Genomic DNA, 14,391 nt, shown 5'->3' with positions numbered 1-14,391 from the left:
ATCAGTACAGCCTGTTCTACACTTTACCTTCCATGAAACACATTTCTGCTTCACAGGATTGAAACAGAGGGCATTATGGTGATCTTTTTAGCTCTTGGACTGGCCAAGATGGATGTGGTACTCTTACCTGATCAGACTCCTGGTAGATGCTTTGTGGGCCCTTGTCAGGATCTTCTATTCCAAGGACTGCTTTATCATCCTGCTTCACATTACAGTTGCTGGCTTTAATGGCATGACTAATAAAGTCCAGGTTTTGAGAAATAGAAAGTAGAAAAATAGAGGATGCTTAGTGATTCCTATAATGCTAAAAGCTAGGAAGACCGCTTCCCAATAGGTCTACCATTGCACATGGAAGATTTGCTCGTGACAAGGAAACAAAACCTCATCCCAGAAAATATTCTGTGGGGCATATCCTAACCTTATCACAATTAGATGTGGGCCAGAAATTGGTTCGGGTCAAATCCCTCAGGAACAAATACAAATCTTGGTGTTTGCAATCTTGTTCCAGAGACTGATAGCTTCCCTTTCTTTGATCAAGAATATTGTACAGGATGTTTCTAATGCGGCACCCCCAATACATCCACCAATTTCTCAACTTCAAAAGACACCCTTTGAACCTATTAAGAATATTCAATTTTTGACTCTTACTCACAAGGTTGCTTTCCTTCTTGCGAGGTAGCTTGTCTAAACCGGTGGTCTTGTCTTTTGAAAAAATGATTCTGGTCCTACATAAAGTAATGGATGTGTTGGGGCCTAGACCCTTTTTCTTTCCTAAGGTGGTCTTAAGGTTAGGGTTCCACCCTTTCATTTTAAGGCACACTTGGGCTTTTTGGCTGCAGGCAGCTGTTCACCAGATTTGTAAGACTGCCATCTGATCTGCTTTTCACATGTTCTTTAAGTTCTACCAGGTAGATGTTTAGGCCTTAGCTGATGCAAGCTGTGGATGAAGAGTCCATCAGGCAGATCCTTGAGCTCCAAGCAGGTCCTCCTCTTGTTTAGTGGGCCTGTTAGCATTTGGTTTGCTGTGTTGTCCACTCCTCATTTGGACTGCTTTTGGAAAACCCAAATGTCGCTGAATTCTGTGTCCCTCAAAGAACGAGAAACAAAATAGGATTTATGTAAACACCATAAAGTCAGTTCATTGAGGAACATAGGTCCCATCCCTCTGTGTTTATCGACTTGCTGTTAGGATTATTTTGTCACAAACCTGAGGAATGCTGGGAGTGAGAGGGATAATATCAGGCCACTCACTGTTTTTTGAGTGCCAGCTTCCAAATCCTCCTGTAAGTGCCGGTGTATCCTAAACATCTCTGTATCCTGTCTCCCTCAATGAACTCCAAGAAAGGATTATATGGTTGTAAAACAAGCTTTGTAGTTGGTTAGTTTTGGCGCCCAAGTACAAGGCCTTACCCCTGCCCCAGCCGTGCTAGGATACAATCCCACCTGCTGAGGCTGAGCCTCCACCATCTTGTGCCCTGCTCCTTGTCCTTAGGCCTGCTCATGACGGCCATAGACCTAAATTACCTGAAGAAGGAATGTCCACACATTAAATACCTTCACTGCACTTTACTGGTGTTGCTCAGATAATGGTAACACAGTCACAAGGACATACAATCCAGAGTCACTTGACATAAACAGTCAATCACAAAGTGGACAGTTCACAGCAGTCTCAGGTGAAAGCACGTGCAGCACCTCAGAGCCATTTCCCTGCAGTCTCTCCTCTGCCCAGGGTCATACAGTACAGAACTGTATTCTCTGCAGACACCTCCTAGCTGGCTACACCTCTCCAGGGAATCAGCCTAATACAGGGATCTCCAGCCTGGTCTAAAAGGCCTTTTGCAATCTGCCCTAGCCCCCACCTCCTGAAGGGACTACAAACGACTCCCCCTGCATCCAAGTCCACTCCACCCGGCCTCCTGCCCTGTCCAGGGCCCATGTGGGCAAATTACATTCTGACAGATGTGGTGTGTATGGCTCCCATGCCCCAAAAGGAGCCTAACACCTGGTGTCACTACCTGCTGTACCAGACACTATTCTGGTACAGAGCCTCCTAGTGGCAAAGCTGATAACTGCACCTGCCTACACTGTGCGTACAAAATTCTCATTTAATTTAACAACACGCCGTAATAAAAAAAACAAACAAAAAAAAACATAATTTACAGCAAATTAGAGCAAACTGGCCCTTTCTACACTAATAGCTAAGAAGTCAGGGAGATGACTATACATTCTTTTAAAAGTTTACAGATATGTCAGTTAAGAGAAAGTCACATACATGTGGATTTATAACGCATTGTCAGAGATGAATATTGTGTGACCTAGTTTGAGGACATCTATCTGTCATCGTATTGCAGAAGGCAACTGCGTAGAGTAAGCATTCATTCAAGTGTTTTTTTGTGTCTTGCAGGTTGTGGTGGAGCGGCAGCTGGGGCTGAAGATGAGGGTGAAGCAGAGGCAGGTTGGATTGAGGGTGCTGCTATCCTCTTATCTGTGGTGTGTGTTGTATTAGTCACTGCCTTCAATGACTGGAGCAAAGAGAAACAATTCCGAGGTCTCCAGAGCCGCATTGAACAGGAGCAGAAGTTTTCTGTGGTCCGTGGTGGTCAAGTCATTCAGATCCCAGTGGCTGAACTTGTGGTTGGGGACATAGCACAGGTTAAGTATGGTACGTTCTGCCACTTAAAATATTGGTATCTCGTGAACATGATGCTCTGTAAGGTGGGCGGAGCCAGTGACCCTCTTAAGACCTTGTTTTCTTCTGTTTCTACCACTAGGTGACCTTCTTCCAACGGATGGAGTGTTCATACAGGGAAATGACCTGAAAATTGATGAAAGTTCCTTAACGGGAGAGTCTGATCAGGTCCGCAAATCTGTAGATAAAGATCCAATGCTGCTGTCAGGTAAGGGAAGTATTCCTGTCCATAGACAGAATATGTAGAGCAGGGGTGAACTGACAACTCATGGGTCCCCCGGGCAATAGGGGATCATGGGGCCCCTGTGTCCTCGCCACACTCAAACCACACCCAAAAAAGCCTATGAAAGGTATGAGGGACATCTCATGGGGCCTCATACTGACCCTGGGCCCTCGGGCAGTGCCCGAGTTCCCCAATGGTCAGTCCGCCCCTGATGTAGAGTAGAAGATGTAGGTCACCTGAATGCAAGTGTACAATCCAAACGCACACGTTCCTGCGTTAAAGATGGTTATGTGTATAAGTGGGTGCTGCAGAGATCGCCGGCTGGAAACGAACAGAATCAGCGAGGGAGAATGTCACCAGCACACCGAGGATCACCAATACGGGTCCAAAAGTTTTAATGAACGATCACATTGTTACAGCAAGGCAACGTTTCAGAGTCTCGCAGGACCCCTTCCTCAGGCATGTGACCAGGTCCTGCGAGACTCCGAAACGTTGCCTTGCTGTAACTACTATGTGATCGTTCATTAAAACTTTTGGACCCATATTGGTGATCCTCGGTGTGCTGGTGACATTTTTCCTTGATGTAGGTCACCTGTTACATATAGGTTGTGGAATTGTCTCGTCTTCCGTCCCCAACCAAAAAGAACATCCCAGCTCTGTATTCTACATACAACATGATAGTCTTCAGCCTGCCACTCACCTTTGCAGTATAACATGCAACAGAACATAACCAAGAATTGAACTCAACCTTTCCAAAACTGAGCTTCTAGTATTCCCCCCAGTCCGTGCCCCCCCCCCCCCCCAACTTCTCCATCAAGATCAACAACACTACTATCAGTCCCACCCCTCACGCCAGGGTACTAGGTGTAATCCTAGACTCCAATCTGTCCTTCCAGCCCCAGGTCCAATCACTGACAAACTCATGTGGACTTCACCTCCGCAACATCTCCAAGATATGACTGTTCCTAACCTCAGAAACCACTAAGCAACTCATCCACTCCCTTTTTATATCATGCCTCGACTACTGTAACTCCCTCCTCATTGGCTGACCTCATTGCAGGCTATCACCCCTCCAGTCTATCATGAATGCTGCTGCCAGACTCATCCACCTTACTAACCGTTCTGTATCTGCCACCCCTCTCTGCCCATCCCTCCACTGGCTTCCAATTGCCCAACGGATAAAATTCAGAAGACTAATATTGACGTATAAAGCCATTCATAACACTGCCCCTAACTACATCACCGACCTTGTCTTTAAATACCACCCAAACCATACTCTCCGCTCTTCGCAAGACCTCCTACTCTCTAGCTCCCTTGTCTCCTCCTCCCATGCTCTTCTCCAGGATTTCTCACGGGCTTCACCCATCCTCTGGAACTCCCTACCCCAAGCTATCAGGCTATCGTCTACTCTGCTCACTTTTAGGCGCACTCTGAATACTCATCTCTTCAGGGAAGCCTACCCCGACCCGGCTAACTACTGGAATCCACTACTCCCCTAACCACTCCATCCCCCACAGCTAATGACCTCTTGTATCACTAGCCCCTCCCTCCTAGATTGTAAGCTCCAAGGAGCAGGGCCCTCTAATCCCTCTTGTATTGAACTGTATTGTTACTGTACTTTCTCCCTCCATAATGTAAAGCGCTGAGCAAACTGTCGGCGCTATATAAGTCCTGTATAATAATAATAATAATAATTGAGGAAATACATATAAATTTTCCATTTAAAAAAAAAAAAAGAAAAAAAAACTACTTGTGAATCTGTCATGTTTCTCCAAAAAGCTTTGGTATAGTTCAATATAGTCTAGTTCTCTTTTAACCTGGAATAAGTATGTTCATTTGGGAGATCAGACCTTGCTGGGTAGATGCAGCATGGTGCGGTGGGCAGAGAGCATACAGAGTCCCGATTGCCGAAAACGGTGTACTGCAAGAACAAACGGTCCAAACAGGCCCGATGGGGAGCTTCACCTGACCAGGGCACTCACAACAGTTCAGTGCTGAGATAGCGGGATGCAGGTTCTGAGCTGCAGACAGCGTCTGTCACAGGAGTGAAGTGTGGCTTGGCCTGTCCAACCCAATGGGGGGCTTCCTAAGAAGGCCCTACTCTTTCCCTACACCATCGGAACTTTTCCCTGCAGCTAATACGATCCCTGACCTGTCCCTACACTAGCCACTCGCATAAACGCATCTTGGGTCTTAAATGCCTGACCCAAGATGGCCTTCAGGGTTACGTGGGACGAGAGTATCCAACTGGATCACTGTCCTTTGTTACTGAGGAAGTCAAAGAAAAACCCAGTTTTCCTCCATTTCCTCTCCCCACTGCCTTGCCGCTACGGTCGAGCACCACCTACAGTGGAGAAAACACACTGCACCTGCCTACAACCTTACTTGGACTTTTTGATCCAAATGCTGACTCCAGGTCTAAAATTTTCACTGTAGGTCTTCCTTGTTTATTATACGCATTTATATTGCACCAACAATGTACATACTGTACATTCACATCAGTCCCTGCCCTCAAGAAACTTAAAATCTAAAGTCCCTAACGCACATACATACAATTTGGACAGGAGCCAATGAACCTTCCAGCATGTCTTTGGTATGTGGGAGGAAATTGTAGTATTGAGAGTGCATTTATGCAAGCGCAGGAAGAACATGCAAACTCCATGCAGATGGTCCTGGTTTGGATTTGAACGGAGGCAGCGCTCCAAGGCTGATCTGCTAACCAGGGGCAGACTGACAACGCATGGGGCCCCTGGGCAATAGGGGATCATGGGGCCCCTGTGTCCTTGCCCACATTCAAACCACACCCAAAAAAGCCTATGAAAGGTACCAGGGACATCTCATGGGGCCCCCTACTGACCCTGGGCCCTCGGGCAGTTCCCCAATGGTCAGTCCGCCCCTGCTGCTAACCACTAAGTTGCTCTGTTGCCTTTTATTAGTAAAAATCTGTGCCAGACCACTTTAGTGTCCTCTTATCTTACTGAAAATTTTACAGATTTTTAAATCTATCTTGCCTCATGGCTTCTATAGTGTCTTTTTACACCGACACACAGTCCCTGTGTAGGCAGGTCCAGTCTGTACTCCCCACCTTAGGTGGCGCTCAACCGAAGTGGCAATACAGGAGGGGATGGAAGTCGTGAGGAACTTGATTCCTCTATGACACGGGTGTCAAACTGGCGGCCCTCCAGCTGTTGCCAAACAATCTAAGATCCCTAACCGGGGCGGACTGACAACTCATGGGGCCCCCAGGTGATAGGGGATCATGGGGCCCCTGTGTCCTTGCCCAAACTCAAAAAAGCCTATGAAAAAGGTACCAGGGGCATCTCATGGGGCCCCCAACTGACCCCGGGCCCTCGGGCAGTGCACGAGTTTCCAAATGGTTAGTCCGCCCCTGCTCACACCCGTACTGTCCTTGCATTCTGACTTCTATACTGTCTTTTCATGCATATCGCATTTTCTACCTAGGGACTCATGTGATGGAAGGCTCTGGAAGAATGCTGGTAACGGCTGTTGGTGTCAATTCTCAAACTGGAATCATTTTCACCTTGTTGGGGGCAAGCGAAGCTGAGGATGAAAAGAAGGACAAGAAAGGTCAGTGATCCATGCACAGGTCGGTTCCGGCACTGCCTAGTGCGGTCATGTCCCACCACGTGTTTGTTGTCCTGTGTAGAACACTTGTCTTCAGTCCGTTGGTGGCAGCTTGTAGAAGGTGATGTGGAGGTAGATGAGGAAGGGTCTGCAAGTCACCATAAACTCATTTTATTTTTTTATTGTGCGACCATAATGTCCCCGCTGATTCCCATGAAACATCTCTGCATGGTTAACATCTCCCTCTTGTTTTGTTTTCATCATCATCACACAGGAAAGAAAAATCAGGATGGAGCCAATCTACCAGGTATATGTACACCGAATTTCCCCCCTTCTGTAGACAAAAAGTCAACGTGTGCAAAGGAGGAAATAGAAAATAGTGTATATAGATAGAAAGTAGTCTATACTGTTTGTGGTAAGGTCCATCACTGCCCCACAGAAAAGAGTGTGCCTAGATACACACAAAGGGCGTTCAAGTCAGACCGGGACTTTTGAGTTTATATAATAAAAGAACAAATTTCAAGGAGTGAAAACTGCATTTATTTTTCAACATATTCCCCTGCTACATTTATACACCTATCCCAGCGTTTAACTAATGCCTGGAAAGCTTCGGCATAGAAAGATTTGTCGGTACGCCTGAACCATCCTAGGACAGCCGGCTTCACTTTGTCATCATTGTGTTCACCGTTCCCACAGAAAGATTCGTCTTTTGTGCAATTTCAGGACAGGTTATGCGTCGATCATCCAGGATCAGGCGTTCCACGTGCTGAATGTTCACAGGAATGACTGCTGTGGGCTGGGAACCACCACGGCCGGGGTCGTCACTGATGGACGTAGGGCCGTCTTCGAAACGTTTACACCATTCAGATGTCCTTCTACGGCTCATCACCGTAGGGTGCTTGAAGTCTTCTGCAGATCTCCGTGGGTTTTAGGCCTTCGTTCGCGAGAAACGTCATCACCGCACGCTTTTCCATACAACACTGTTGTCTACCATCTTGATTAACGGCCTCTGGACTGGCCTGTGACCAGGGGCGGACTGAAAACTCATGGGGCCCCTGGGCAATAGGGGATCATGGGGCCCCTGTGTCCTTGCCCAAACTCAAAAAAAGCCTATGAAAAAGGTACCAGGGGCATCTCATGGGGCCCCCTACTGACCCTGGGCCCTCGAGCCGTGCCCGAGTTTCCAAATGGTCAGTCCGCCCCTGCCTGTGACATATGCGCCGCCCAGGGGTGTATTTACCACAAGGCAAACAAGTCATTTGCCCAGGGCGGCATTTTTCAGGGGGGGGAGCACTGCCCCTTGGAAGAAGGGACACATGCGGCATGGGGACCTGGTGGGTTCCGAGAGATGCTGCGGGTTTCATGACGGTGTATGCACAGCCCGACTCTCATTCCTGGGGATGTCCGGAGCTGTGAGGGTGAGTGTCTTTCTCTCTCAAGCCATGGGGGATGGTGGCTGGTGTATGGGGGGCAGTGGTATTGGAAGGCTTGGGTGGAGGGCACGGGTGTTCTTGGTCAATGTCAGACTCTTTCACTGGCCTATCAGTATTAGGACACACTTTCCATTTATTACTGCATGTTGTACCGCCATGCCAGCATCCCTTTTTATACCCGGAAAATTAAAGGTCCCAGGTTGACTTGAACGCCGATCGTACTAAAAAAAAAGTCTGCTTAGATATACGCTGTATGTGGGGAGGAATTAGAAAATTGTGTGCATAGAGATATACTGTACACAGTCTGTATGTAAATAGCTACTGTTTGTGGTGAGGAAATAGAAAAAAAGTGTAAAAAGATAGTTTTTAGGAATAAATAATAGTGTCTATAGATAAACAGTATACTGTAAGTGGAGAGGTCCAGAATCTTCCAGCTTTGCTTTTATTACATTCGTGGCTCGTCAGAATAGCCGATGTGCAGTGTAGGACTCAGACCCCCAAAATGTTTCGACTGCATCTTATGTGGATGCACCTAAAGCTAGGTTCAAAGTAGTGCAGTGAGATTTTGATCCAATTTTCAATGTGATTTTGTAGTGCAGCTGCAGTGCGATTTGGTTTCTCTTGTTTTTTTTTATTGCACGTTTTGTCAACCAGCAAGGATGAATCATTGGTTGTTAAGGAGCTGGCGCCTCCTAACAACGATGAGTCATCCCTCCTGGCCGGGGGGATTCCCTTCTGAGTAGAATGTAAACAAAAGAGCTGAGGCGAAAACAGCGTGGGGGCCCTATGGATTTTAAAGGGGACTGCGTGTCAAAAAATAATAAGAACAAATGCATTCCCCTCCTCCCTTCCCAAATTATTTATTTCATGTACTTATATAGCGCTGTCAATTTACGCAGCACTTTACATATAATATATATATATTGTACAATCACATCAGTCCCCGCCCCCGAGGAGCGTACAATCTAAGATCCCTAACCGGGGCGGACTGACAACTCATGGGGCCCCTGGGCAATAGGGGATCATGGGGCCCCTGTGTCCTTGCCCAAACATAAAAAAGCCCATGAAAAAGGTACCAGGGGCATCTCATGGGGCCCCCTACTGACCCCTGGCCCTCGGGCAGTGCCCGAGTTTCCAAATGGTCAGTCCACCCCTGTCCCCAACTCACATTCATACATACACATACTAGGGCTAATTTAGACAGGAGCCAATTAACCTACCAGCATGCCTTTGGGGTGTGGAAGGAAACTGGAGTACCCGGAGGAAACCCACGCAGGCACAGGGAGAACATGCAAACTCCAGGCAGGTGGTGCCGTGGCTGGGATTCAAACCAACGACCCGAGTACTGCCAGGCGGAAGTGCTAACCTTTTAGCCACTGTGCTGCCCTTAATACCAAGCCTTTGGGCTAATATGGATTTTAACCTCTTGGCGCTGGCCAAACACAAATGTGCGGCCTCCCGGCGTCTGGGCCTAGACGCCGAGCTGCCGCACATTTGTGTTCTATTAAAAAAAGACCTATGTGCTGAGAGCGCGCGCCCTGCGCGCCCCCAGCACACATGTCCGGTACTCACGGAAAGGTACCGAAATCCTCTTTCCATCGGGACCTTTCCTGATCATGTGACAGCCGTGACGGCGTGTCACATGACTCTAAACCCCGCCCCTGCTCCCGGCTTCTGAAACCCTTGAAGGTCCGAGAGGCGCCGGCGCCAAGAGGTTAAGGGGATTCCCATGCCAAAAAAGTGGCTTGGGGTCCAAACCAGACCCTTATCCAAGCATGCAGCCTGGCAGGAAAGGAGAGGGGGCAAATGAGCCCCACCCCCCCTTCCTAAACCATACCAGGCCACATGCCCTCAACATGGGGGGGTACTCTGACATCAGGTTCCGGCTGCTAACAACCAGCACAAATTGCATTGAAAAGCATTTAAAAAAAACACATGCAGATGCGAGTTTCCAACAGTATCCAACAGTAACCAGAAACCGGCACTCAAATCTCTCTTGCTGCACTCAAAATGGAATAGTGCATTGCCTGAGGTTCCGCCCTTGATAGATCGTGGAATCTTGATACTAGCAAGAAAAAACAAAACAGGGCGCACGCTCCTCATGCATTAACGCAGAAAACCATACATTTATTAAAAAGATGCAAAAACAGACTCACAAGCCATAAAGGTCATAAAAACAGAGACAAGAAGTCAAAGGTGCCAATCGTGGACAGCATGGGTCCTTGGATAAAGTGCTACTGCGTTTCGGGAGTCGAACTCCCTTCCTCAGAGCAATAGATGCGAGTTTGATGCATGTTCATTGAAGTTTATAGACCTCAGAATCAAAGTGCACCGCACCAAAGTCGCAAAGCCCCCTAAAGTCGGATCACAGTCGCACTGCATGTCCATGAACGGGCTCCATAGAAACTAATGTTATAGTAAATGTTATCACATTGGAAATCGCATCAATGCGAATCGGGACTAACTGCAAAACGGAATATATTTCACAGAACAATCAGCACAACAGTCCAAAAAAATGAAGACAGTATTGATTTACCCTAACTAGTAACTGGGGCTTGGATGGGATTCTTAAATGAATTGGACAAATCTTGATAAAATCGGCCAAAGGCATTAGGAGAATAACGAGGAAGGGGCGTTGGTTGTTCCTCCTCATCCAATCAACTTTTCTTGACTCTAGTAGTGATTAAGAAAATCGTGAATTGAGACGTAAAGAGAACTGGTCTTCACTTCAAACACCCAATCTTGAGAACAGGAAGCTCTTTTTGGTTTGATTCTCCTGCGTTTGATTTGTGGACACAGTTTTTCTTCATCTCGCACGTTAGTCAATGAGGTCTTCTTGTATCCCTAAGTGAGAGTTTGTTCCCTTCCACTGACACTGGCCATTCATGGACCATGTGATCCTCAGACAGATTCCCTGAGCTGACTTTAGGGATGCACAAATATTTCTTTTCCCTCCTTTTGTACTCATGTTTTCATGCTGTGATTTTACTTGCTTTCTTGTCATTATTTTCATTTTCTTATCACAGTCGGTTCCACCCACCCATCCTCTCATCCTCCTGCAGCTACAGATGGGGCAGCAGGGGCAAACGTCACTGATAATGCAAATGCCAACTTAGTGAATGGTATGTCAACATCTAATTTTCCCACAATCCATTGTTCCATTTGTAGCATCCTTACGCTTCTCTCTGTAGATCGAACACCTGTTTATCGATATTGCTAGTTAGTGAAGTACTCCGGAATTGGTAGCTTCCAAGTCTGTCATGTCCAGGTATAGATAGTAATTAATGTAAAGAAATCCGTGTTTAAACCTTATGGGTGTCTTTGTTAATCTTCTCCTTTAGGCTGGAGTCCTCTTTTATTAGTCATCATCTGTTTCAGGATCTCTGTCTTGGTAGTCCTCAGACAGGGGGTCAGAACTTCTGTCCACATTATGTCATATACAAAGGCAATATACAAATTCTGATGATTATCCGGTCTATTTGAGGTGTGGTAGTAGCTAATTTGACGTGTTAGAAGTCAAAATGTCACATTTATTAGAAGCAGGCAACATTAACCTAGAGGGATAGAAGCCCTGTGTGTTGGTTAAGGTTGCCTTTGGAGTCCATTAAAGGACCTTGAAGGACATCTACGCTCCTTGTTCTCCATCAGTCTTCCTTCAAAACTTTTTCATCTGTCCTTGAAAACTCCTCCAGCCTACATCTCAGAGGAGCACAAGCTAAGCAGTGTAGGTTGGAGACTTTGGAAGGAAGATTTATGTAGGACACGGCTGTGCTGTCCTAAATTGAAATCTGCAGACCAGATTCCGAGCTGAGAATTGCAACTTCTGTTGGCCAGATAATGTGTATTAATAGATAAATAATATATATCAGAATTGGCTATTATTAAACCAAACTGGTACTGTAACCTCTAAAAGTGAGTGATAGATACATGAAAAATCCATGTCTGTCTGTGGTGTAGAGTTGGTTGGGATTTGCTTCATCTGTCTTGTTCTTTGTTTGGTCTGATGTTTCATGTTCTGCTCTTTGTTGTCTGTTGAACTTCCACTGTGTAGGCAAAATGCAAGATGGGAATGTGGACAACATCCAGAACAAAGGTAAATTCTGTGCACTGGGGAGGGCTGCATACTGCATACACAACCAAGCAAAAAAACACATCATCATGTACGGTCTTCCTTCCCATTATTTCTTCTGTTCCTTTCCTCGCTCCTCCCCTCCTTATCTTCTTTCCCTTTTCCCTTTCTTCTGTATCTCCCTCTTTCCTACATTTCATTCCTTCATTGAGTCCCTTCTTCCTTCATCCCCTCCTTCCTTCCTTCCCCACCCCCTCCCCACTTTACTTTATTTCCTCTCTACCCTTCTTCCTTACCTCCTTCCTTCCTTCCATTCCTTTATTGACTCGCGTTTTCCTTCCTCCCTGCCTTCCTTCCCTGTGTCCTCCCTTTATTATATCTTTCCTTCATTCCCCCTCTTCCCTACCTCTCTCCTTTCTTCCTTCCTTGCCTCTCTTCTACCTTTATCCCTTCCTTCCTTCCCTATGTCCTCCCTTCCTTATATCTTTCCCTCTCTCCCCTATTTCTTTTCTTCCTTCCTTTCATTGCCTCCCTTCTTCCTTCCTCCCTTCCTTCCCTGTGTCCTCACTTCCTTATATCTTACCCTCTGTCCTCTTCTTCCCTACCTAGTCTTTCCTACCTTCCTACTTTCCTTTCTATGTTCCTTTATTGTCTCCCTTTTCCCTTTACTCCATATTCCTTTTGCTTCCTGACCCCCCCCCTTTTTTTTTTCTTCATTTCTTCCTTCCTTTCTTGCTATCCGCCTTCTTTCCCTTCCTCTCATCCCCCCTTCTGTTCCCTCATTGCCTTTATCACATTTTTCATTCCTACTCTTTCTTGGTCTCCTGCTTCCTTCTCTCCCCCATTCCTAAGATACCCCCTTTGGATCCTTCCTCTCTTCCTCCCTCCCCCTTTTCTCTTACCCTTTTTCTTACCTTTTCCTCCCTCCCTCTCTCCCTCCTTCCTTCCCTTCCTCTCTCCCTCCCTCCTTCCCTCTCTCCCTCCCTCCTTCCCTCTCTCCCTCCTTTTCTCTCTCCCTCCTTCCCTCTCTCCCTCCCTCCTTCCCTCTCTCCCTCCTTTTCTCTCTCCCTGCCTCCCTCTCTCCCTCCTTTTCTCTCTCCCTGCCTCCTTCTCTTCCTCCCTCCTTCCCTCTCTTCCTCCTTCCCTCTCTCCCTCCCTCCTTCTCTCCCTCCCTCCTTCTCTCCCTCCCTCCCTCTCTCCCTCCTTTTCTCTCTCCCTGCCTCCTTCTCTCCCTCCCTCCTTCCCTCTCTCCCTCCTTCCCTGTCTCCCTGCCTCCTTCTCTCCCTGCCTCCTTCTCTCCCTCCCTCCCTCCCTCCTTCCCTCCCTCCTTCTCTCCCTCCTTCCCTCCCTCCTTCCCTCCCTCCTTCCCTCTCTCCTTCTCTCCCTCCTTCTCTCCCTCCTTCCCTCCCTCCTTCTCTCCCTCCTTCCCTCCCTTCTTCTCTCCCTCCTTCTCTCCCTCTTCCTTCTCTGTCTTTCCCTTCTCTTCTTCCCTTCAATCATATCTCTTTATCCACCAACACATCCTTCTTTTTCCAAGTTGGAATAGATACAGTACCTTCCTTTAGTAGCCCTGAGTACATAAACATACCGATATCAGGGCGGCACACACACATGATGCACATCATCTGCAGATGATGATCTCATTGCTCTTTTAGCTATCTAAACTTTTTTACTTCACTCTGTTCCGTTTATATGACATATTGACATCCACAGGTGACGATCAGTAAAATGCTGCAGTGTGCTATGGGGGCCGTGAGATCCCACCGACACTTCTAGAAATATCTGACCCTCCATAGACAACATGGCACCAACCACTTCTTTCTGCTTTTACAGCCAAACAACAAGATGGGGCAGCTGCCATGGAAATGCAGCCCCTGAAAAGTGCTGAGGGGGGTGATGGAGATGACAAGGACAAGAAGAAAGTAAATCCACACAAGAAGGAAAAGTCAGTCCTACAGGGCAAGCTGACCAAACTGGCAGTGCAGATAGGAAAAGCAGGTAAGTGACCTCTATATGTATGTACAGACGTACCTCGGTTTACAAATTTATTAGTTCTGCGGGACTTTCGTATTGCGAAAAATACGAAAACCGAAATGCGGTTTCCCATAGGAATGCATTGAAAACCAATTGAATCATTCCGGAGGTCAGAAAAAGTAAAAAAAAAAAAAGTATTTTATCTGTTCAAAACTCTTTACATAGAGCACTTTAAAGGCATAAATACTGTACAGGGACATGATTAAAAATTAATTCGTAAATGCATTGAAAACCAATTAACCCGTTCCGGAGGTCAGAAAAAAGTAAAAAAGTCTTTTATGTGTCCAAAACTCTTTATAAAGTGCACTTTAAAGGCATAAAGGGACATGATTAAAAAAACAAAATTTGTAAATGCATT

The 14,391-nt window shown here is 46.7% G+C and overlaps 1 protein-coding gene across 9 annotated transcripts in view; it reads left to right on the top strand.

The window, feature by feature from the left end:
* ATP2B2 (ATPase plasma membrane Ca2+ transporting 2) overlaps nt 1-14,391 on the top strand; it is a 161,877-nt gene that overhangs the window by 68,093 nt on the left and 79,393 nt on the right. For 4 of the 9 annotated variants that reach the window (XM_089689762.1, XM_089689769.1, XM_089689763.1 and 1 more), the window contains exons 3-9: nt 2,405-2,662; nt 2,772-2,897; nt 6,375-6,500; nt 6,772-6,804; nt 10,957-11,052; nt 11,982-12,023; nt 13,833-13,997. In XM_089689762.1, coding sequence (XP_089545888.1) covers nt 2,405-2,662; nt 2,772-2,897; nt 6,375-6,500; nt 6,772-6,804; nt 10,957-11,052; nt 11,982-12,023; nt 13,833-13,997 — 846 coding nt within the window. The remainder of the gene's footprint in view (nt 1-2,404; nt 2,663-2,771; nt 2,898-6,374; nt 6,501-6,771; nt 6,805-10,956; nt 11,053-11,981; nt 12,024-13,832; nt 13,998-14,391) is intronic. The other 5 variants (XM_089689764.1, XM_089689770.1, XM_089689767.1 and 2 more) reach the window with 2 other exon arrangements.

Source organism: Staurois parvus, unplaced genomic scaffold (genome assembly GCF_062004578.1).
Source record: "Staurois parvus isolate SC_StPar_1 unplaced genomic scaffold, SC_StPar_1.0 ptg000496l, whole genome shotgun sequence".
NCBI lineage: Eukaryota > Metazoa > Chordata > Amphibia > Anura > Ranidae > Staurois > Staurois parvus.
This window is presented reverse-complemented; position numbering and strand designations above follow the sequence as displayed.